At 45.5% G+C, this 24512-nt stretch overlaps 1 protein-coding gene across 1 annotated transcript in view; it reads left to right on the top strand.

The window, feature by feature from the left end:
* Window positions 1–20053: 20053 nt before the first annotated feature.
* Window positions 20054–24512, top strand: part of LRIG2 (leucine rich repeats and immunoglobulin like domains 2) — a 45447-nt gene continuing 40988 nt past the window's right edge. The window contains exon 1 of the mRNA XM_054564978.1: window positions 20054–20411. Coding sequence (XP_054420953.1) covers window positions 20173–20411 — 239 coding nt within the window. The 5' untranslated portion in view covers window positions 20054–20172. The remainder of the gene's footprint in view (window positions 20412–24512) is intronic.

The raw sequence follows: 24512 nt of genomic DNA, 5'->3' as shown, positions 1-24512 counted from the left end.
ATATTATTATATCCTGGAATTAAATCTAGAAACACATTGAGCAGGTACGAGCTTTTGGATGATGGTTCAAAAGAAAATCCTATGAAAATCCCCAAGGCCGGTCTCCATTACTACCAGTATAACTGCTAAATACAAACAAGCAAGCAAAGAAACAAAGAAGTGGAAGAACTCTGCCTGGGTGGCCAGGGCTGGAGCTCTGTATAAGGGCTGGAGGGCCATTCTTTAGGAAGATCCTTGAAAAACTGTGGGATATTCAATGATGCTAACACAGTGCAAGAGGCTTTTGCATGCATTTTCTCTTATGATTCTTAAACAATCTTGTGTGATAGCTATCACTATCCTTCCACAAATAAAGAAATTGGGCATTATAAGATTAAGCATTTGCTCTAAATCATACAGCTGTAATGAAGATTTGTACACAGATCTGGCAGACTTTCCCACCCATGTGCCCTGCCTCTGTGCACGCTGCCTCTCGGAAGACTAACCAGGTCACTGTGGTTCTGTATGGTCCTGGAGCAGGTCCTCCCTCTAAATTCTTTTAGGCATTTAGGGGGAAGGCCAAAGGTTTTTCTGAGTCTTTTGTTTCTTGAAAATAGCCAGCTTAAAATAATCAATATCCCAAAGAGGCATATTTTGTGGCGGCAAACTCTTAGTCCTAAGAATTTAGGACTAAGGAGATGTTCCTCCTTAGTCTTAAATTCAACTGTGCCTTAACACAAATGGTTCCAGAGTCAGGATGTGCATTTTAAATATGTTTAGTTTCATGTGGAAAATGTGGCTCCACAAGGCATAATTAGGACAAAATAGTTGATCACTATCTGCTACACATCAAGAAAGACTTGATACTTATTAGAACTGTCCCGAAATGGAATAAGCTGCTTAGGGAAAGAGTGCATCCAGCCTCTGCTCTCGGTGCTGGATGGAACAGAGCAATAGCCCAAGTCCCTTCCTTCATGGAGTTTCTCACCAGGGTTTCAGAGCTTTGTGCAAAGTGTGCTCAAGGCAGCTGGCGAGTCACTTGGGTGCCTCCCAGAAGTGATGACATTTGAGTTGGGTCAATGCAGGGTGGAAGCTTGGAATGGTGAATTCTGAGTTGTGCAATCACCTCAATGACTCCTCTTTATAACTATGAGGATAATTCGACGTTTAAGAGTTTATGCAAACGTTAGCTACGTATACTGAAAAGAAAGAGCTCGCATGCTGCTGCTACCACTCTACCCACGTTTCCTCTTCAGTCACTCACAGTTATTGCTGTTGTTGTTTTAAAAGTTATTCAAATAAGATTGACTATGTGTCTTGTAGTCTTTTTAAAAACTCATTAATTAATTATTTTAATTCTTTCTGTTGAATTTATTGGGACGATACTGTTCAACAAATTATACAGATTTCAGGTGCACAATTCTACAAGTGCACCTCCGGAACGGTTTGTTCACCACCCCAAGTCAAGTCTCCTTCCATCACCATTTATCCCCCCATACCCTCCTCCACCTCCCCCACTTCCCCATAGTCTTATACACAAACATTCAGAGCAGTTTTATTTGTAATAGACACAAACTGGAAATGGCTCATTAATAGATAAACATATTAAAGTACATCCATACCATGGAATATTACTCAGCAACAAAAAGAAATGAAATATCGATACACACATAGCTCAACAGATCTCAAAATGATTATATTGCATGAAAGAAGCCAGACCAAGAAAGAGTATATGGTGTGCTGTTTAATTTACATAAGACTCTAGACTCTGTCCAGTCGCCTACAGTGACAGGAGGCAGGTCAATGGCTGCCTGTGGACAGGGTGGGTAGGTGTGGGAATGGATTACAGAGGAGCATGTGACACATTGGAGAGCGAGGGGAGGTGCATTTTCTTGATCATGGTTATGGTTTCCCAGGTGGAGATACCTGGGAATGTCACCCACTGGTAAACTTCAAATACATAGGCAGTTTATGATATGTCACTTACACCTCAATAAAGCAGAAATTTCAAAAGGAAAATGTGGAAAAGGAACCGTACAGGACACTGTAATCAGTAATTACCTCTGAAGTTAGGACTGAGGAAGGAATGACTTAATTTTCCCTTCTCATGCTGTTTAAAGTTTCATGGAAAAAAAAGTAAAAAATGAAAGGTTTTAAAAATAAAACTGCACAAGCAAAAAAAAAAAAAAAAAAAAAAATCAGTCTGGAGCCCAGAAATTAATGGATTTGGAAAAACTTCAGGATAGTTGCGTGTAGAACAGAGAAGGCTGATGTAAGATCTGTTCGGAGGGGGCCCAGTTACTGAGACCTGCTAAGGCTGAGCTGGAGGCTCTTTCGAAGGTCTCCTCTTGGTCCTCCTCCCTTGGAGTCAAAGTCTCTGGGACTCAGCAGTAATAAGAGAATGGCTCTCTGCCTCCCTGGGACTGAGTTAGAGGGCTTTATGTTAAGAAACCTGGTCATCGGCGCTGGCTGGAATGGCTCAGTGGATTGAGGGCCGGCCTGCGAACCAGAGAGTCACCGGTTCGGTTCCGTCAGGGCACATGCCTGGGTTGCCGACCAGGTCCCCAGTACAGGGCGCATGCTGCTGTTTCTCTCCCTCTCTTTCTCCCTCCCTTCCCCTTCCTCTAAAAATAAATAAATGAAATCTTAAAAAAAGAAAAGAAATCTGATCATCGCTCACATTTAATGAGCACTTAATACTTAGAACATGCAGACACCAGGATGGGTACTAACTGCCTTTGTTGTCAGCTGTAATGGTGATCGTCATAACTGACCCATGCAAGGCTCGCTGCCGAGGACTTCAGATGTGTATCTTGTTTAATCCTAACAGGCGTCTATGATATGGATATTATTATTATTATTTTACTGACTGATTTTAGAGAGAGAAGGGGGGAGAGAGAGAGAGAAAGAAACATCAATTTGTTGTTCCACTCATTTATGCTCTCATTGGTTGCTTCTTGTATGTGCCCTGATTGGGGATAAAACCTGCAAACTTGGTGTATGGGGATGATGCTCTAACCAACAGAGCCACTGGGCCAGGGCTGATATGGATGTTATTTTTACTCTTCATTTTACAGATGAGAAAATTGAAGCAAAAAGAAGTTAAGTATCTTAACCAAGGTGAGAGAGCTAATAAGCTGGGGGCTTACTTCCAGAGCCAGTTTACTCAGCCACCACTTTATACCAAAATGAAAAAGGTCGAGGCCCAGCCCCTGAGGCTGCCAAGGTCTGGCGGGAGACTGGCATAGAAACACATCGCCCCTACCGCGGGGCGAGCCTGGTAAGGAACGGTGTGTACACAGTGCCACAAACAGACCGAGGAAGTCGCCCCGCCCCCCAAGGAAGACGGGTAAAGTGGCCTTTGAGCTGGACCTTGAAGGATAGGTGGGGTTTGCCATGTCAGGAAAGGGGAAGGAGGATGGCAGGCAAAGGGCACTGAGGAACGAAATGGGCAAGCATGCTAGACTGGAAGAGAGCCGGTCATCTGGAGGGAGACTGGAGGGGTGCGGTGGGAGGTGAGAACGGGCAGCTCGCGAGGGGCCTCCACGGGAGTTGAGGAGCCATGGGACGCGTGTGCGGAGTGACAGGCTCAGAGTTCTGATGACAGTGATGATGTGGTGTCACTCCACCCCTACTACCAAACGAGGAGAATCTAAGGCTTTGGCCAAAAGTTTAAGAGACCCTGAGTACGACATGGTCATGACTTTGGAAGAAGAGGAGTTTACGGCTCTGGTTGTTTATTTGCTTCTGCTTAGAGGAGTCAGCCTTGGGCTCTTGGTTCTAGGAGGGTCAGGAAGGGGATCTAGGAAAATACCTGCTATTTTCCTGTGAAATAAAAGGAAACAGTAGCCATGCTTCCTTGTCCGTTGTTATTGCTACCTACACAGAAATATGCTATTGGGATGCTTTCCAGTGCAACTAACACAAAAGTAGACTTGAGTATGGAATTTATCAGCTCATGATGTTAGAAAGTCACGGGGCAGCTAGCTTTAGATGAGGCTTGATATAGCAGCAAAACAATGCCTGCCTTTGTTCTCTGTTGTGTTTTTACTACAGCTGACTCCCTCCGGGGTCCCATGCTGGCTAACAACAGCTCCCAGGGCTGCCTGCTTTCTCATTCACACTCAGCAGGAAAGATAGCACCTTTGTCCCAGAATTCCCACCAACAGTCCTGAGAGTCACTCTGATTACAACAGCTTGGGTCACATGCACCTCAGTGGCTGTGGATAAAACTCAGTGATTACCTTGGCCTTCAGGGGTATCCTGCTTGACCTCTGAAGTCAGGGAAGGAGGCACCTTGCCTAGGACTAAGCAAATCTCCAAGTGTAAACCAGGACTACTGGGAAAGTAGAAGCCGGCCAACCCATACCTGTCCCTACAGTCGGGTGTCAGGGGTACCCTGGGCTTGCTCGATTAAACTGTTGATTTCCATATAACCTCATTGACTCCTTTTTTTAAGTAAAAATTTTTTATTGATTTCTTTTGAGAGAGAGAGAAATATTGACTTGTTGTTCCATTTATTTATGCATTCATTGGTTGATGCGTGGATGTGACCTGACCAGGGATCGAACCCAGAGCCTTGGCCCATCAGGATGACACTCTGAGCTCCCCTGCAAGGGCCGTCAATTGTTAGCAGCCCCCAGAACGTCACACTCATGGCAGGCTCGGTTTAATTTAATGATTCTCAACGCCTTCAGAGATCATGATTTCATCGGCCTGGGCGTCAGTGTTTTGTTTCCAGCTCACTAGGTGATTCCCGTGGGGAGCCAGGCTGAGGATCCTTGCTTAACCTTTCGCTACTGCCACTTCTTCGGGCATAGGCCTAGTTTCATGTATGACTGAATTATGTTGACTCTAAATAGGTAAGAATTTGATAAGTATATTGAAGGGATGAAAATTCTGCCACCCTAAGGCTGCTGTGGGGGACATTGATTTAAGCTGTTCATTAAGAAACAGGGCCCAAAAAGAAGCTTTAACCTTCCTCCCTGTCCTATGCAGGACATTCCGATAGAGAAACCTGCTTCAGGAAGGAGACCTTAGGATGTGGCCTCAGCCTAATTTGAATGAAGTCTGGTAAACAAGAGTGCTTCAGGCAGGGGCCTGTTAGTTAGATACCCGCTGGGCCCCATTGTATCTCAGTCACCTGGCAAGAATTTCCCTGCCAGGTGTGTTCTGCTCACCCTCAGTCACCAATAAAACAACCGCGCTCACTTCTGAAATCTAAGACTCCATTCCCCCTTTCTCCTTTGTCCAAAATTGCCCTTATACACCCAGGGTTGCCCCGCTGTCTTTGGAATTATCATGCCTGTGTGAGTTCCCCATGAGCTCGCATTAAAACTTTGATTTTTCTCCTGTTAATCTGTCCCTGTTAATTTGATTATTAGCCTAGAGAGAAAAACTTACTTGGTGGGAGGAAAAGTATGAATGTATTTTTAGCCCCCACAATGTAATTAAAAGTAACAATAATGAACTAACACTTATTGAGATGTATTATGTTCCAGACACATTGCAAGATGTTTTACGTCCATTGTCTCATTTCATTCACTCAGCAATCTTATGAAATAGAAAATATTGTCTTTTTCACAGATAAGAAACCTGGGGCGCTGAGAACTCATTTTTTCAAAGTCATGCACCTAGTTTGTGCTTAAGAAAGGACTTGAACCCAGATGTTTCTGACTCCAAAATCCCTTGCACTTAGCCCTTTTTACACATTGTTGGTTCCAGAACCATAACCAGAAGAGCTCTCACGTCTAGTGCATTTCCCTGACACTTTTGTGAGGACCTGCATGGGGACCTTAACCAAGGTTTTGTTTTTACCCACCTCTTAGCATCTCCGATACTGTCTACCACATTAAAAAAAAAGATTTTATTTATTTTTAGAGAGAGGGGAAGGGAGGGAGAGAGAGAAACATCCGTTCACAGGAGAGACTTGGTTCTTCTTGCTGACGCATGTAAAGAATTACATATCAGCAAATCGTCCTTGAGAAGAAAACAGAAGTCCGGAGCTCAGCTCACAGGCAACTCATGGTTCCCCGTACTATCACCTGTGCTGCCACGATTTCCAGTTCTTAATCCAGACCCACGTGGCACCTTTTCCTGGCCCACTAGCAAGAGTCCTTTCTCCCCTTCCTTCTGGCATGGTCTTCGCATCGTTCCCCATGGCATGGGGCGAACCACGTCTGAGCTCCTGTGCACGCGCACTGTAACCTGGGGAAGCTGCCTGCATGGCTGCTACATCTTGCTTTCCAGCTTCCCAAACCGTGTGGTCAAAAGCCTCGGGCACAAACCCCAGTGCAAATCCTCCCCCACAACCCCATCTCCGACTCCATCAGCAGGCGCTGCTACGGGGGGAGCTGCTTGCCCAGTTACATCCAGGGTTAAACTTCTGCAAAATTTCCTGGTTAGCCTTGTTGATATCCAAAGTAACCATCTTTGCAATGAGGAGTGACGCTATCCAGCTGTTACTGACATGCAAAGTAACTCTCAGTGGCTCTGCTCCTTGTCTGACAGGAAGTTGGCCGGTTACTCATATGCAAAGCAATTCAACGGCCCTGCTCCTTGTCTCCCATCCCCCTTGGTAGCCCACCTTGGGCTGGGGTGCGGGTATATCCTATATTTTTCTTGGACACCCCAACCTCTGGAACCTATTACAAATCCCCTTTGGGAGGGGCCTATCTGCACCCTGTTACACATCAATGCGGGAGAGATATATCAGTTGGTTGCCTCTTGCACGCCCCCAACTGGGGACGTGGCCTGCAACCCAGGCATGTGCCCTGATTGGGAATCAAACTGGTGACGTTTCGGTTCGCTGGCCAGCATTCAATCCACTGAGCCACATCTATCACATTTTTACACACGTTGTATTCTGCACACAGAGATTACACCTAGTGTATGAGTATAGGGAGAAAATGGGGTATGATCCAAGTATGTGTTCACAAATGACACATTGTGCACTTAGGGTTTATACCTATATACACCCACACCTCTGTTTTACACACTTATAAAAGCTATAGGTGTAGTGCAAGGGAGAAGCCACTGATCTAGAGTTCCAGTCCTGACTAGCATTGTGACCTTGGACAAATCTTCCACATTTATTAACTTCCTTTTTAGCATCTCTAAAATGAGGAGACAATGCTTGCTTTTTTTTAAATGCATTATTATCTGAGGATCAGATGAGATCCAACCTAGGAAGGAGTCTTTTATTATTGATTGATTGATTTTAGAGGAAGAGAGGGAGAGAAACATCGATTTGTTGTTCTCTTTAGGATGCAGTCATTTGTTGATTCTTGTACGTGCCCTGATCCAGCCAGTAACCTCGGCGTATTGGCAACTAGGCTCTAACTGTCAAGGGACAGGGAGCCTGGCCCTGAGCATGTCTGCCCGGGGCCAGCTGTAGTGTGTGGGTTCTTGACTTTATGTAGGAAAGGTTTCACAACACAAGTCCAGGTGGCTAAGGGTACATTTATTAAAGCTGGGGACAGTGAAACAAGTAAGGCGCTGGCATGGAGGAAGCAACAGGCAAGCTTTGGCTTGTCTGCTTCAGCTCACTGGGAAGGGAGGGAAAAGGAGGCCTCAGGGGCAGGTTCAGGGGGTCAGCCTGGGACGAGCTGCCAGCTAGCTGCCATGGCCTTAGCACTTAGGAGATGCGTGCCTGGGAAGAAAGGCGTGGGAGGGCGGAGAATGGAAAAGGAATGGCGGAATGGAATGGCGCAGGCTGCTCCCCAGAGGGAGAGCACACGCACTGGGTCCTTTGTCTTGAGGCTTTTCTCTCTCTGGCAGGCGGGATCTTAGGGGAGGCCCCAGGGGAGCGTTTCAGTAGCGAATGCATCAGTTCCCCGGGTGCGCCCGCCCGTTCAGGGTCATGGTCTCCTCTGATTGGTCACTGGCAGGGCAGGGGGTCTTTAGTCCTTGCAGCTGGTTCTGTCCTGGCCCACCCAGTTTAGCTGCTTTTCTGGGCCTCGGGCTGAAATAGAACTGGAAGGTTATCTCCAGGGAGGAAAGGCCCAGGGAGGAGAGGTTGCCCTGGGGGCGAGGTTCTTGTTTTCCCAGTTTAGCCCCTTGCCAGGCACGCGGGGCCTGCCCTGCCTCCCCCACCCTCCCACCACTTGACCCTCTGCATCTGGCTGTAAATTGCTCCTGGCTGTAAACTGGTGGTCCCTTGTGCTCAGCTCTCAGTTTCCCTATTCCACTTGCCAAAGAATTTTCCTAGCTTCTCACTACCCTGTCTCATCACCAACTGAGCTACCCAGTCAGGGCCCTAGCGAGGAGCCTTGACCATACGTTTTTGATGGCTAATGAGCCATACACGTGAACACTAGCGAATATGTATGATGTATCGTTGTTACCTTTTATAGAGTAAACTTGCACCTCTGCATCCCAGTTAATGAGCCATAAATCCCTCCTCCCCTCATTTTCTAATATACTGACAAACCTTTGGAGTTCCATGTAATGTGCAAGGATCAGAGGTTGTGAATTTAATAGAAAGCAGGGAAAAGAACAGAAGGAAAGGAAAGGAAAGAGTGGGAGACACATTTTTACAATTTACATACCTGCATTTTTTCTTTTACTGCAAAACTAGTCACTGTTGGCTAGGATGGAAGGAAATGGGCCCTTTTATACAGTTGGTGGAGTGTAAATTAGTTTAAAATTTTGGAGAGCTAGTTATCAAATTGAAGACCAGCATATCAACCCCATTTTGTACTAGACACTAAAATATTTTTTTAAAATGTAAACTGCAATTCCTATGGAGATTCAGAAGAAAAAAAACCATGAGAAGACCGAAAACAAATAGTTCACAGTGACTATCCCTGGTGGGTGGGAGTGTCTGGGAGAAGTTCCACTTTTTTGTTATATTCTTCTGTATGTTTGAACTTGCAGACAAACGTTTATGATGTTTTTGCAACAATCAAAAACAACGGAGAGCAGCGATAGCTAGAGAGGCGCACATCGGCTCTGCCGCGGTGCCCTCGATCCCTGGCTCCTCTCTGCGAGTCTGGCCTGGAGCCCGGGGGACGCTGACCCCTGCCTGGCAGGCCCTGTGCTGTTTTGCAGTCCATCACCAGCTGCTTAAGCAGCAGGTTCCTGGTGGCTGGTCAGCTGGAACCTGCCTCTGGAGGACAAACAGGAAGGGCGCAGCTGCCTGGAGAGATTACCCCGTTGGCCTCCTTGGCAGGAAAACAATCCAAATCTTAAAATGTTGAGGAAAACTTCACGCCTCTGCCTGGAGAGGGAAGTGAGCCAGGCCAAGGTGGCCCTGGAGGAAGCCTTGCGTTTGCTTGTATTACAAGCTTCCAGCCCCAGGTCCTGGCGACTGGTCCTCCGCACTTGGTGAGGGCTCTAGATCCACGGGCTAAGGCTCACTGTGATCTGGATGCCCTGTGCTTAACCGGAGCTTCCCTGGGAGAAGAAGAAACCGTCTCACCGTTCCGACAGCTAGCCTTCCGTTTGCAGGATGCCTGCGGGACCCCGGGGCAAAGACGGATTAAGAAAGGCAATGAAAGCTCTGGCTGGTGTGGCTCAGTGGGTTAGCTTCATCCCGCAAGGCGAACGGTCACGGGTTCCATTCCCAGTCAGGGCACATGCCTGGGTGTGGGATCGTCCCCCATCAGAGAGCACATGAGAGGCAACCGATCTGTTTCTCTCACAGGTCTATGTGTCTCTCCCTTTTTCTCCCTCCTATCCCCTCCCCTCCCTCTAAAAACGAATAAATGAAATCTTTACAAAGAAGAAAGGCAACAAAACAGGGCACGAGTTCAGGTCGATGGACATCAGATCCCCACTCTGGTACTTTCTAGTTGTGCGGCCTTAGGCGAACGACTTCACCTCTCTGAACCGAATGTCCTCACCTGGAAGATGGGGTGGATAAAACCCACCCGCTTTACGGGGCGGGGGCGCTGCTCTCTGCGAAGGGCATTGGCAGCCTCTGCCTGACCTGGAGGGATCCTCAGTGAAGGCCACACTTCCGTGCGTGCGGAGCCCTGTGTCCTCTCTCTCCCCGCAACGGCAGGGGTGAAGAATTTGGACTCCGTTATTTGGACAAACCTCTTTGGGCCTCAGTTTTCTCATGAGCAACACGAAGAGAAGGATCCCCAACTTGTGGATCCTGTGAAAATTGACTGAGATATACTGACAATTTGCCAATGAGAGATTAGCATGTTTCCTATTAAGCAGGGTAGACAGCAAACCCAGGCAGGGAGGAGGAGGGGGACGTGTCTCGCCCACTGACTCAGCAGGCCTCAGCCCGCTCCGATGACATTGCCAGGTGTCCCGACAGCGCAGGAAACACCGTGCTGACACGGGAGGAGGGCAGCCCTTGAAATTCTGGGTGTCTCCTCCACTAAATGGCAGAGAAAGCCTTTGAAACTCTGCTTTCATCCCAAGGCCTGAAAGGCCGGAAAGGGCCCGCAGTGCCCAAAGGAAGAAGCCTATTAACACCTTTGGGTATTCACACTCCCCCACACCGAAAGCTGATACCACCTTTACCTGTCAATCAATATGTAACTTCTTCACCCCATCCCACCAACTGAGTAAGTCGTCAGAACAAAGGACTCTCAAGCTTGACGTTCTTGGCTCTCTGGCCTCCTGGCCAGAGGCTGGCTGCCTGGCCCGAGGCCACCTGGCCTCTGGTCCCTTGCACGCTTGCCACCCCAGCTCTCGCCACCGCAGCGCTTGCCACCCCAGCCTTTGGCCGCCCTTACCCGGCTTTGCCCTGGACCTATGCCTTTCACCTCCCCACCCCCACCTTACCTAGGTTGTTCTCCTGAACAGATCACCAACAAACCCTGCTTGCATGCTGATAGACTCACTGATCTGTAGCTCTTTACTACATTGGCAAGAAGAACGGAGTTTCTGGGAGTTTCTCCGATAACACTGTTAAAAAAAATACAAGGTTTATAAAGCCATCTCCCCAACCCCTGCCTTCCCTGGCCGCAGACTCTCAGAAGATGAGCTGCTGGTCCCAGCCCGAAGTTCTGTCCTTAGCTTCTGGGCTGCAGGGTATTCCTGTCTCAGGCCCTTCCCTCCCACTCCTCCAGCTTCTCTTTTTCTCCCTGCCTGCAAGGCCTCTCATTAGTCCAATTAATAAACTGTTACTGTCACTTTAGTTTAGCCCCGGGAGCAGGGTCCCTTGGGGGTGTGCATTTTGTTGGGGAGTGGGGAGTGGAAGAGGGAAGCAGCGTTGGCAGCAGATGGGCCGCCCTGGGCCGGGTCTCCTGGGACGTGACCACGATAATCACTGAGAACTTCATTATACAGAGCGAGAGCTTGGCTGTTTGGCAGAGCACCAGGGTCCCATTCATGAGCTGGAAGGTTCTTCCCTGGAGATAATGACCACCCTGAGGCCCTGAGCCTTCTCTGCACGGGCTTTCGGCTCTCTCTCAGGCATGCACGTACACGCACATGTGAACGTGCATGCAGGCACGCAGGCCAGTTCCCTGGGCCTTCACTCAGCTGAAGGGCTCCTGAGTACATTCCAGGCCTGGAAGGCTGGTAAACAGGGTGAGGCTGGCGGGGCCGGAAATGCACGACCGCTCCTACTGATTGCTGAGAATAACCGAGCCCCGAGGTTCCCAAGGGCCTATTAAACCATCACAATGCCTGATGCAGATGGCTGTTCCCTCCCGGCCTTAGAAGGATAAAAGATAATGGGCCCAACTAGCTAGCTCAGAAGCTCAAGCAGCCCTGGGACAGGCGGGTTGGTTGGGTGCACAACGGAGTCATTTTCAACCCCCTCCCTCACACAGCGCTGGGGTGTGAAACTGGAGTTTATACTGAGGCTGGGGAGGGGGCTGGAGGTGAGAGAGAGAGAGAGAGGGAGAGAGAGAGAGAGAGAGAGAGATCATGAGGTCATGGCTTGATGGGAAGTCAGCCCTTATTCCCTTATTCCCTTATTCAACTAGCTACACTATACTTACCTGTTCAGGCTTATGCTGAGGCAAAAGGAGGTTCGTGTCAAACTCATCCCGCTGACAGACACCTGGCTCTGCCCTGCTGCCCCGTTAGCACCCTGCTCTCCTCCGGGAGTTACAAGCTTCTGTGCTGGCCCCCCCGTCCAAGGTGAATGTGAAGAATGCCACATTTTCTTTCACTGCTCTGTCTCTAATCCCCCACAACCACAAAAATATATGTGCTGTATATAATGGACTTAACCGTAGGCCTCAAAGTGCGGTCTGTGGACCAGCTGTTTCAGCATCACCTAGAAACTTGTTAGGAGTGCGAATTCTCAAGTACACCCCCACATCCACTAAATCAGAAACTGGGGGCGCGGCTCAACAAGATGTGTATTAACACGCTCTTCAAGTGAATCTGATACTTGCTGAAATTTAAGCACCTTTGATGTATGTTTGAGGATAACTTGAAAAAAATTACAACGGAGGGAAGGAAATTAAAACAGAATTGCAAATAGGAGTGTTTGCAAATCAAGAATATAAAAAGGGTCTTTCATGGAGTTTTGCTTCCCAAGGTGAAGGCCCCAGGCAGAGATTGATTTCTTCTTTTATCAAGACAATTCAAAGCATGCACACGCGTGCGCGCACACACGCACATCTATTCCCCACCCTCTTTCCACAGAGGCCACAACATGCTTGAATTTGGTGTTTATCATTCACATGCATGTTTTTACTACCTACTTATTACATAGTATTTTTTGCATACTGTATATACCTGTTGGCAGTTTGGTTTTTTCCACTTGCCATTAAGTTTTGAGATAGATCTTTGGTGCTACTACATCTGTTTATTTTCTTGTTGATGGACTGTTAGGTTGCTTCCAGTTTTTAGCTATTACAAATAATGCTGCACTTAACACTTATATATATGTCCCTTGGCACCAATGTACAAGAATTTTTCTAGGCTATAGACCTAGGAATACAATTACTGGATCATAGAAATGTGCATCTTCATCTTTACTGGATCTTTCCAAGTTACATAACTCCAAAGTGATCATATTGATTTAAACTGCTACAAAAATTTGGTACAATGGTTCCTATTGTTCATTGCCAAGATTTGGTATTGCAAGGCTTTAATATTTTGTTAAATTTTCCTATTTTTGGATGTCAGCAGTATTTTTTTGTAGTTTTTATTTGTATTTATCTCATTACTGTTAAAATTGAACATTTTTTACATGCATATTTGGCCATTTGGTTTCTTTTGTGATTTCATGTTTATTTCCTTTGTTTCTTTTTCTTTTTTTTTTTAAAGATTTTATTTATTTATTTTTTTTGGAGAGAGGGGAAGGTAGGGAAAAAAAGAAGGAGAGAAACATCAATGTGTGAAAGAAATATCAATCAGTTGCCTCTCGCAAGCCCTCAACCAGGGGCCTGACCTGCAACCCCGGCATGTGCCGTAACCAGGAATCGAACTGTCAACCTTTCAGTTTGTGGGATGATGCCCAACCTGCTGAGCCACACCAGTCAGCGCAATTTTGTCTATTTTTCTATTGGGTTATCTTTTCTCTACTGTTCTGAGGAATTTTTTTTATATATATTCTGTGTATTCATTATAAATATTGTCTTTCAATCATGGCTTGTATTTTCACATTAGTTATGGTGTTTTATGGTTAGATATTTTTCATTTTAATGCATTCAAATTTTCAAACTTATTAACATTTTCCCATCTCATTGGTTCTCTTTGAGTCATGGTTACCAAATAGTTCTGTGTCAGTGAAGATGGAGATGCTATAACAGAGATATACCAAAATACAGTGGTTTAAAGAACAGAGACATTTATTCCTCTCTCCCAAAACAGTCCCAAGATGAGTATTCTGATTGCTAAGGAGGCTTTGTTGTGCATAGGCATTCAGGAACCCAGGTTCATGCTGGCTGGTGGCTTCGCCATCCTCTCAGGCATATCACCATCTTGTATGGTCAAAGGTGGGTCATGTCCACATTCAGGTTCCAAACAGCAGGAAAGAGAAGGGGGGTATGGGGGAGACGGAGCTAATGTCAAATCCCAGAGCTGCAAGGGGCACCCATCATTTCTACTCACATCCCACTGTGGGAACCTCACTTCATTACCTGACCCAGCTGTTGGGGAGCCTGGAAAGGTGCCTAACTGCACGGTGGTTACCATGGAAGCAGGGGTTTTGTCGGCAAGGAGTAGTTTCTGTCACACCTTCTCTGCCCCAAGGTCTTTATTCTTTTAGGGTTTTATTTTCATTGTCATGTGAGCTAGGGGTCTAATTTTATTGTTTATTTTTATCCAGCATATTTGTTAATTAATCTATCATTTCTTATTGCTTTATAATTTGACCTGTGTCTTTTTTTAAAAAAAGATTTTTATTTATTTATTTTTAGAGAGAGAGGAAGGGAGGTAGAAGAGAAGGAGAGAAACACTGACCAGTTGCCTCTCCTACTGGGGACCAAACCCACAACCCAGGCATGTACCCTGACTAGGAATCGAACCGGTGATCTTTTACTTTGTGGCATAATGCGTGATCAGCTGGGCCACACTGGTCGAGGCTGACCTGTGGCTTACATCAGCTTTCCTTGTGTGCCTGACTTGACTTTGTGGACTCTCCACTCTATTCTGTTCTGTTTGACTATTTATTTATCTTTATATCTCTTCCCTAGTTTCTTAAAAACTAGAACATTATTAAAAGTCTCATTATCTGGGAGGGTAGGCCTTAACTTTTTCTTATAAAAATAGTCTTTGTTCTTCTTGGCCCTTTGCTCTTACTTATGAAACTTGTTAAGTTTCATAAAATACTTTGTTAGAATTGCATTACACTTATGATTCATTTTGGTGGTATTGTCATTTTTAACCTTTCTATTATAAAATATAAGATATAGGAATCTACATTATGATTGTAAAGCAAAATGCTTTACAGGTCACCACCACTCAGGTCAAGAAAACAGAATACTACTGGAACTCCCTAAGTCCCCTATAATATTCCTTACCCACCACAATGAATTTTTATAGGATTTTTTTGCTTTTCTTTTTTAGTTTCATTGCCTGCATATGCATCTCCAAATAAAACAGCCTTTCTTGTGTTTAAGATTTATAGGAAAAAAATAATGTCAAGCGTACTCTTTTGCAATTTGGATTTTTGGCTCAATGTTATATTTGGATTGTTTCCAGTCTCTCGCAATTATTACACATTGCTTTCTACTTGTGGGTACATGTACCCAGAGGTAGACGCATGCCTGTCTCTGACATGTGTGTCTAACTGGAATTGCTGGATCATGACACATGCAGGTTTCCCGTTTTATGCCGCTTTCCAAAGTGGTTGTGCTAACTTCCGTTCCCACTAGCCTTTGACGAGACACCTCATTGCTCCACTGTCTTAGCAGCTCTCTGGTTTGTCAGGTTTTGTAATTTTTTTCCCCAAGTAATTGTCTCTGCTTTATTAGAAAATGTGCATTTTTGCCTTCTTTTCTCTAGTAAAAAACTTTGCATTTTGATAAGATAGGGGGAAAAGGGAGCCTTGAAAAGATCGCAGAGGATAACCAGGACTCATTAGTCCTTCATATGTGCGAAGTAGGTTTCCCCGCCCCAATGAAAAAAAAAAAACCAAAACACCCCCAAAACCCCTGCTCTTAGAGGAAGCCACCCAAACTCGTTCACAGCACGGTATAAATGACTAATAAGGCTTGCTGGCAGCAAAACGGCACCAGGTGTTAGACCTTTCAGTTCAGCAAACTGGGTCCTTACAGTTCTGGCTAAGAGGGACTTCAGAACCAAGACTTCAAAGCCAAGACTCAAACTGTAAGAGAAAGTTTATTTAAGTCACGGAAGTAGAAGAAATGCGCTGTCGAAGAAACGGGCCCAGGAAACAAGTTACAGAGGCAAAAGGAGCGTCCTTGGAGCTTAGGAGGAAGAGAGGCAAGGAAAACCGAGGCCGGGGAACCCCGCGGGGGAGGGGGAGGCGGGAGAGGTGCGGGCGTGCTTCTCAAAGAGAGCCGCGCCGGGTTCCCCGCCCCGACTGCTTTTATCTTTGTAATTTTTGTCAGTCTGATGTGTATAGTAGTATTTCACTGTGGTTTTAATATTTGGTTTCCCTGACAAATCATGAGATTGAGCAATGTTTCATGCGCTTTGTGGCTATTTTCTTTTTTCTTTTGAAGTGCACGTTAAAATCTTATGCCCATTTTCTTTTGCATTTCATTGCTTTGTAGGAATTTTTTTTTTTTTTTTTTGCAAATTCTGGACACTGTGTTGGTTATATATGTTTCAAATTTTTTTATGGTGCATTTTGTGAATGAAAATTTATTTGAATGTATTCAAATTTATACATTTTTCTTTTTTTCCTCTTTTATTTATTAAATTTTTTAGAGAGGGAAAGGGAGGGAGAAAGAGAGGGAGAGAAACATCAATGTGTGGTTGCCTCTCGAGCGCCCCTCCACTGGAGGCCTGGCCTGCAACCCAGGCCTGTGCCCTAACAGGGAACCGAACTGGCGACCCTTTGGTTCGCAGGCCGGCGTTCAATCCTCTGAGCCACACCAGCCAGGGCTACTTAGGTCTTTTAAAAGTACTTTTTTAATAATGTTTTGGAATGTTTTCCATATGGTTTTTCTTTTGTACTTCTTTGCTCGATCTAGATATCTTTTAGATTTTATTGCTTTGCATATGCTAGCTTTAAAAAATTATGTAATTGCTGTTATTAGAATAATATTGATTTTAGTATATTGATCTTGTAGTTACAACCTTCTTGAAACTTTTGAGTACTTGTAATCATTTACATAAAGATTCTTTTGCACTTTTTTCTTCAGATAATCATATCCCATGTGAGTAAGGGTAGTGTTATTTCTTCTTTTAAGATCCTTATACCTTTAATATTTTTGCTTGCACTGGCGGGGCCTTTTGGTGCATGAGGAGGACCTCTGCCACTGTGTCGTACAGAAGCAGTGCTTGGCGTCATTTCCTTGATCCTAATGTAAAATGAATATTACTAATGTTTTACTATTAGGCAGGAAGTTTGCTGCAGGTTTTGGTAATTACCCTTTGTCAGCTTAAGGAGATTCATTGTATTCCAAGTTGGTGCATAGTTTTTATAATGATATGACTGCAGTATCATATTTTACACACATATATGATATTACATCTCATAGAGTAGATATTTATGTGCATCTTATAGACACGTGTGACGTATATTATATATCATATCGTATCATGTGCTAAAGAGAAAAAACTATACAACTACCTCAGAGTATTAAAAATATTATATATGACATTTATTTATACTATATATAACATATATGTGGGAGTGTATATATATATACACTTATACATGTATATATTTATATACTGTTTCTGATAATGAAGTCATTTATGGGCACTCTCTGCTTATCAAAGAGTTTATTCATATCATTTGCTGTGTGGATGGTTTTGAGGGGTACAGTTTTGTGGAAAGGAGTTCAGTCAGGAAGTGGCTGAAGCGGGGTAGGGGAGAGATGACTGTGGCTTGGGCTGGTGCGATGGTAATAGAAATGGATGGAAGTGAGTTTTGAGATATATTCTCAATTTGTTGATGGCTTGGAGGTGGGAGAGCCGTAGGGAGCACATGGAGAATAAAGGGAAATGAAAAACTCAAAGATGGGTTCCAGATTTCTGGTTTTGGATTTTAAAAAATTGTGGTAAAATGTAACATAACATTTGCCATTTCAATCACTTGCAAGTGTGCAGCTCAGTGGCAGTAATATGTTCACTGTGTCGCGCAACCGTCACCGCTGCCCGTCTCCGGAACTTTTTTATCATCTCAAACTGAAACTCAGTGTCTGTTAAACAGTAACTCCCCGCCCTCTACCCCGCCTAGGCCATGGCGACCACCATCCTATTTGCTGTCTCTGAATTGGGCTACTCTAAGTACCTCATGTAAGTAGAATTAACAATATTTGTTCTTTTGTGACTTTTTTTGGTTTTTAAATTTTCCTTTATTTATTTATTTTTTAGAGAGAAGGGAAGGGAGGAAGAAAGAGAGGGAGAGAAACATCGATATAAGAGAGAAATATCCATCGGTTGCCTCTCATATGGGCCCGGACTGGGGACCGAACTGACACCCAGGAATGTGCCACACCCGGAACTGAACTGGCCACCCTTTCGCTTTGCAGGGTGACACCCACCAATTGAACCACGCCAATCAGAGAAGAATTCCCTTCTTAAGGGTGAAAAATATTCCATTGTATGCCTCTACCGTTTTTCTTTATCTGTTCATGTTTAATGGACACTTGTGTTGCCTCCTCTTGGTTATTGTGAATAATACTGTTATGAACATGGGAGTGTAAATATCTCTTCAAGTCCCTGCTTTCAGTTCTTTTGGACATTTACCCAGAAGTAGAATTGCTGGGTCATATAATAATTTTGTTTAATTTTTTTGAGGAAATACCATACCATTTTCCACAGCAGCTGCATCATTTTGCATTCCCACCAGCAATGTGCAAGAGTTGCAATTCTCCACATCCTCACCAATACTTATTTTTTTGTTTTTTAATAATAGTCATCCTGACGGATGTAAAACAACATCTCGTTGTGGTTTTGATTTGCATTTCAATATTAGGGATGTTGAGCATCTTTTTATGTGCTTTTGGCCATTGTATATCTTCTTTGGAGAAGTGTCTATCTAGATCTTTTGCCCATTTTTTAATTTGGTTTTTTTAAAAATTTTATTTATATTTAGAGAGAGGGGAAGGGAGGGAGGAAGGGAGAGATAAAGAGAGAGAAACATTGACATGTGAGAGAAACATCGATCAGTTGCCTCTGGTATGCACCCTGACTGGGGGCCAAACCTGCAACCCAGGCATGTGCCCTGACCAGGAACCAAACGGATGACCCTTCGCTTTGCGGGATGAAACCCAATCCACTGAGCCACACCAGTTAGGACTTCAACACTCTCTTTTTTTTTTTTTTTTTACATGTTTCATTTGCTTTTCTGTGTGTATGTATATAGGACAGCGTTCTCCAAAACAGAGGAAAGATTATTTTCCTTAGAGACGTGCCTTGCAGGTGCTGTCCCATCACTTACTGAACCTCTGAGCTAGAATAGAAACTGGAGGTACAAAGATGTATAAACAGGGCCTTTGCATTCAGGAGTTTACAAGTCCATCCATCCTTGGTGCTGTTAGGAGAGTGGGAGTCGCTGCCCACTTGCAGGACTGCACCAGCTGCAGACAAGCAGAAGGGGGCAGAGGAGGCCCCAGCTGGGATCTCGCGGCTGTGGGCCAGATGGGGGATCCCAGGCCACTTTCGTGTCTTCTACTTGGAATGCAGCCCTCCTGCTGTTCCACTTTCTTGAAGCTCAGAGAAGATAAAAGGTCCTATTCTATTACTATAGCACAGGGATTTTCAACCTTTTTTCATCTCATGGTAAAACATAAAGTACTAAAATTCTGCAGCACACCAAAAATATGTAATAGTTTTGCCGATCTGACAAAAAATAGGCATAAGTTTGATTGATTTACTTCCCCCCCCCCAAGATAATCACCTCCCTTTTTGCTCCAAAGTGACTTTTTAAAAAAACATCAGGTGCCTATACTTGTATATAAGGATTTCTGATGCCAAGAATTAACCAATCGGACTTAACTTTATTATGCATTGTGACCAATAAAATGCAGTTCTATTTTATGACCTATATATTTATGGTTCAAGACAGGGCATTCACACTGGAGGGCTACAGCCGTATTGGCTATTGTTATTTTTTATTTGACAATCTAAGGGAAAAATAGGTCAGTGCCCCTGACTAAAAAGACAGGAGTTGCATGTTTCAAAAATTCTTGCAGCACACCAGTTGAAAATCGCTGCTTCAGCAGATAATACTCCACGTTGGGACTTCGGACTTGCAGCGCTGCTCGCCCCCGCTTACTCTTAAGGAGCCACGGCGCCCTCCAGCGGAAGAAGGGCCGCACCACCGAACCCCAAGGTGCCCAACAGCTAACAGTCATCCTTAAGGAACCCGTTGGCTCCAGCCCCGCCCCCTAGACGGGGTCCCGCCTCCGACGCGATCTCGTCCTGTGGCACCGATTGGTTGGCTTCTGTGCGTGAGACGTTGCGCCGCGGGGCGGGGCAGAGGAGCGTCGTAGTTTTGGCCTCAGCTGTGTGTCCTGGGTCGCCGCCCCCAGTGCCTTGCTGTGTCCGCCCCTCGCCTGTCTTTAGAGGATACAGGCGACAGCCTGGGCTTCGGGTGGCCGTGCAGCCGCCAAACATCTCGGCTGAGCTGCCGCTTCCAGCCGGCTCCTCTCGTCAGCCGGGTCCAGGTCGGGGAGGAAAATGGCGCCGGCGCCCCGAGGCGCCCGGGAGGAGCCGCTGCTGCAGCGTCGGTCCCGACCTCTTGCCCGGCTCCTTTTCTTCGCCCAGGCCGCCGCCGTCCTGCTGCCGGCCGCCCGGGCGGGCGCCTGCCCCGCGCCCTGCACGTGCCGCCCCCCGCTGCTGGACTGCAGTCGCAGGAGGCTGCCAGCGCCCAGCTGGAGGCTGCTGTCGAGCCCGCTGCCCCCCGACGCCGCCAGCCTGTGAGTGGAGTGGCCGGGCGGGGTCGGGGGCTCTGAGGCCGGGGGAGCTCCCTTCCAAAGGGGGCCGGCCTGGTCGGAGGGCGCGGTCGCGAGCCTGAGCTCTGAAGAGAAGGGCCCTTACGATGATGTGAACTTCGGTGGCGGGGAGTGTTGAGGTTCTGGAGGTTCTGGAGTTAGAATCCTTGCGGCCGGGGCGGCTGTGAATCCTGGGTTGGGGAGGAGCGAGGGCGGGGATATCGTTAGGGGTTCAGTCGTCCTGGGCCCCGCACTGACTCGAGGTGGCTGGGGCTCCTCGCCCACTGTGGGCTGCGTGTTCCCGTGCAGTGTGGACCTCGGCCGGAGTGGTCCCCAGGCACGGGATTACAACCGCGACCGCCGAGGGCACGCGGGCCGTCTTTTGTCCCACGTTTGCATTTTGGCTCGTGTCTTGCTGCAGTTTTGATGCGTAACAAGATTAATTAAAACTAAACGTGTGAGGAGAGCCAATACTACCCTGAACAAGTATCTTTATAAGTAGCATTCTTGGTCTAATGTAGGAAAGGAGCATTCTTTCGAAAATCACGTGATGCTTTAATTGTTTGCAGTGCATTTATTGTAGCAAAGAAACTAAAAATCAGCCCTCTTTGTTTATGTATGAGAAGCAAGTACAGTGATTGGCTGAATTCTCCTAGAGACTCCACTGCCGAGTGCTCTTTTTGACAGGCCTCTGTTAGTGGCACCCGGGAGCTCATTGGTCTGAGTCAGCCTGGTGGCACTAGGAGCAACAGTAGGTAATAAATGCTGCGATTATGGGGCTTCTTAACCACTGACATAGTTATTTCTCTGCCGCTAACTGAGCAATTCATTTTTTAATGGACACTGTTCTAATACAGTCGACTTCAAAAAAGAGCTGTCACAAAAAAGACTAGCTTGAGGTGCAGTTGAAATATGAGGGTCCGTTTGGATTTTCAGTGGAAAATAGTATACAAATACAAGGTTCCTCTCTGCTGCAGAGACTATTTCCACGTTTGCATACAGGTTAGGGTAGACAGGAAAGAAAGCTACCGCAAATTCCTTGAGAAAACTAAGGTAAGTTAAGTAGCAAAGTGCTGTGGGAGCATAGATCTGTAATGTAATAAGATGCTTTCTGTTGTTTTAAGATGTGACATCTGTAGCAAGTTCTGGCTCTGTTGATGCAAATAAAATTAAAAAATTCTTATCAGTGTGCAACATAGTCTGAATGAAACCTAGCCCGGCATCTTTGTAATGCAGCAAGTGCCTTTTTTCTAAGAAATTTTTGGAACAGCTACCTGATTAGGGCACAGTAAATCTGGTGCACATTTAAAAACAACACAGCTTCATTTAGCTGTAATTGAAATAAATGTGGCCTACTTTTTAAGATCCTCCATTGGTAGGTAAACAGTAACTAGACATAGTTTTACATCAGATACATGTGTTTTGTGTCTAGGTTTGATTTTTAATCAAGATGAATTTTCTGAAGCCAAATGACATTCAAAGTTTTTAAATGTTCTAGAATGAAATCGACATTTTCAATTTAAGTGAAATGCCTTGGAGAGCAATTCTGTTTTAGAAATATAATTGGGTGGAAGTCTTACATTAGCAGAACTGTTAGAATATTAAAAGATGGGATTGTGCTGTTTTAAACTGAGAAATATAAGTCTTCAGCAGTAAAACCACCTGGTGCACATGGGTTTCTTTATATAATTTTGAATTTCTAAAACACATGCTATGCTAAAATGTATTCGTGATTCAAACTCACGCTCAGACTTGGGGTCATCATCACAAAGATTGTAGACAAAATTCATTAATCCTGGTTTTCAAAATATATCTGCCCCCAGTTCCTGGCATAGAGCTCCTGAAACCCTGGTACTTTCCTAAGTGATAAGAGTACTAGGAGCATCTTTCTAATATTTAGCCTTTGACCTTGTTTCTTGACACGGGGCTCCTAAATCCCTTGGAATTTCCTGGGTAATAGAAGAAGTGTCTTTTGCTCTACTGAGGCAACTCTTGGTGGGCTCCTGGATGGCATCAGGATCGGGCTGGTCACCAGAAAGACCAATCCGTCATTAGAGGCTTGGGACTTTCAGCCCCACTCTTCTTCATCCTGGAAGGGGAGAGGGGCTGAAGATGGGGTTAATAATTGATTATGTCTTTGTGAGGAAGTCACAATAAAAATCCCCAAATCTCAGATTTAGAGAGCTGCTTGGTTGGTGAACATATCTGTGTGCCATGAGGGTGATGTACCCCAACTCCATAGGGACGGAAGCACCTTTGCTGGGCCCGTTTAGATCTCACCCTACATATCTCTTCACCTAGCTGTTTGTGTCCTTTATAGTGTCTTTTATTATATAATACACCAGTAAATGTAGTAAGTGTTTCTCTTGAGTTCTGTGAGCTGTTCTAGCAGGTGATTGAATCTAACGATGGGGTCATGGGAACCTCTGATTTATAGCCAAGTTGGACAGAAGTTGTGGGTAATATGGGGTCATACTACTTGTGAGTGTTGTCTGCAGTGGGGGTGCAGTCTTGTAGGGCTGAGCCCGTGTTCCAGGAAGTCCGCACTAACTCCAGTTAGTGTCCGAATTGATTTGAATCAAATTGCAGGACACCTGGCTGGTGTTGGAGAAGTGGTTGGTGTGGGGAAGGGAAAAAAACCAAAACAAAACACGTTGAGTGTCGGAAGTATTATGAGTAAAGGAAGAAACGTGACAAAAATTCTTTGCTTGATCAAAGTTTAGTCAGGCTCCTGAACCCTCTCCTAGGCCATCCGTGCACATCCTTGTAAAATGCAGTTTTAGCAAGAGCACTGCTGTATCAGGTTAGCAAGAAGCTGCTACCCTCGTTATCTGATTGGGTTCCTCCCCTGTACCATGTTCCAGGTAGTGCCTGATCACCCTGACCTGCTTTTAACAAGAATCCTGTTAGGTCTGTTTAGTCAGAACCCTCTTACCCCTGATGTTTTCTCTTAGTATTTTTCATCCATTGACCCCACCCTGCTCCTTAGCCTTAAATTCCCATATACACAGGCAGTATTTGGAGTTGAGCCCAATTTTTTACCTACATTAAAAAATTTTGTTGCTGTGGTCCGTATGCCTAGCTCCCGCAAAGTCTTCCTTACTTTAACAAGTATCATTGAATATTTTTTTCCTTTTAACAGTTATGGTGCCACAACTCCAATAGGATCAGATTCATCATTGGACCCCCAGACCTCTCACCCAGGACCCTAAGTGCATATTTTTGAAGCCTTTATCTGCCTCCTGACTGATTGATCGGGGATCCATTGGTGAGTCTGACTCCTAAACCACTGCTCCGGACGAATGTCCGTGGAAGCTGGTAAGGACAGATTTTGACTCCTAAGAGTCTGAGTATACACCAAAAGATGGAATAGAGTCCCAGATAAACGCAAGCCGGGTTAGAGTCCCAGGTATTCCTGATGGTAAGAAGGTCCTTCCAAGTCCCAGGCAGGCAGCTGTTGGTTAGAAGCTGGGTTAGAGTCCCAGGCTTCTTTGTTTGAAAGGTACCTATTGGGCTGGAAGTCTCTTCTTCCTGACCGCCTTTTTGATTATTTCTGGACTCCTTGCACTGGCAGTCTTTCTTCCTGTCTCTCTCTGTGACACCTCTTAGTTTTCTCTGTTTGATCCTGGAACTTCTCAGTTGGAATGCCCTTGTCAAACCCCTGCTGACTATCCTCTCCACCAATTCTGTAAACTTCCGTTTTTGTGGCATGCTTTTGCTGAGAGTAATGTGCAACTTCATTGGCCTCTTTGGGAAACTTGGCACCTCAAACTGGCACCTCTAAGACATCTCCTTTTCCATTCCTTCTGCTGTTCCTTTCTCCTCTTACCACCTTTAGTCTTCCCTCCAGTTCCCTTGCATCCTTTGATAGGTCCCCCTCCAGGCCCCTTCCTCCTTCATCCCTCTGACCTTTTTCCTGCCCATCTCTGTAGTCACTTGAACTTTGGACTCCCTGCCCTCCACTGGGACTGTCGGGGGACTTAGGGACCTTCAGAAGCAACTGCTTGAGGCTGAAAGAGAAAAAGGCTATTTGGAAATAGACCAAATGTTTTGGTTAGTTGGATGGGCTTTGGAAACATCCAGACA

The sequence above is a fragment of the Pteronotus mesoamericanus genome, unplaced genomic scaffold (genome assembly GCF_021234165.1).
Source record: "Pteronotus mesoamericanus isolate MK-2021 breed Mesoamerican mustached bat unplaced genomic scaffold, CSHL_Meso_final scaffold_99, whole genome shotgun sequence".
NCBI classification, from domain to species: Eukaryota; Metazoa; Chordata; class Mammalia; order Chiroptera; family Mormoopidae; genus Pteronotus; species Pteronotus mesoamericanus.
This window is presented reverse-complemented; position numbering and strand designations above follow the sequence as displayed.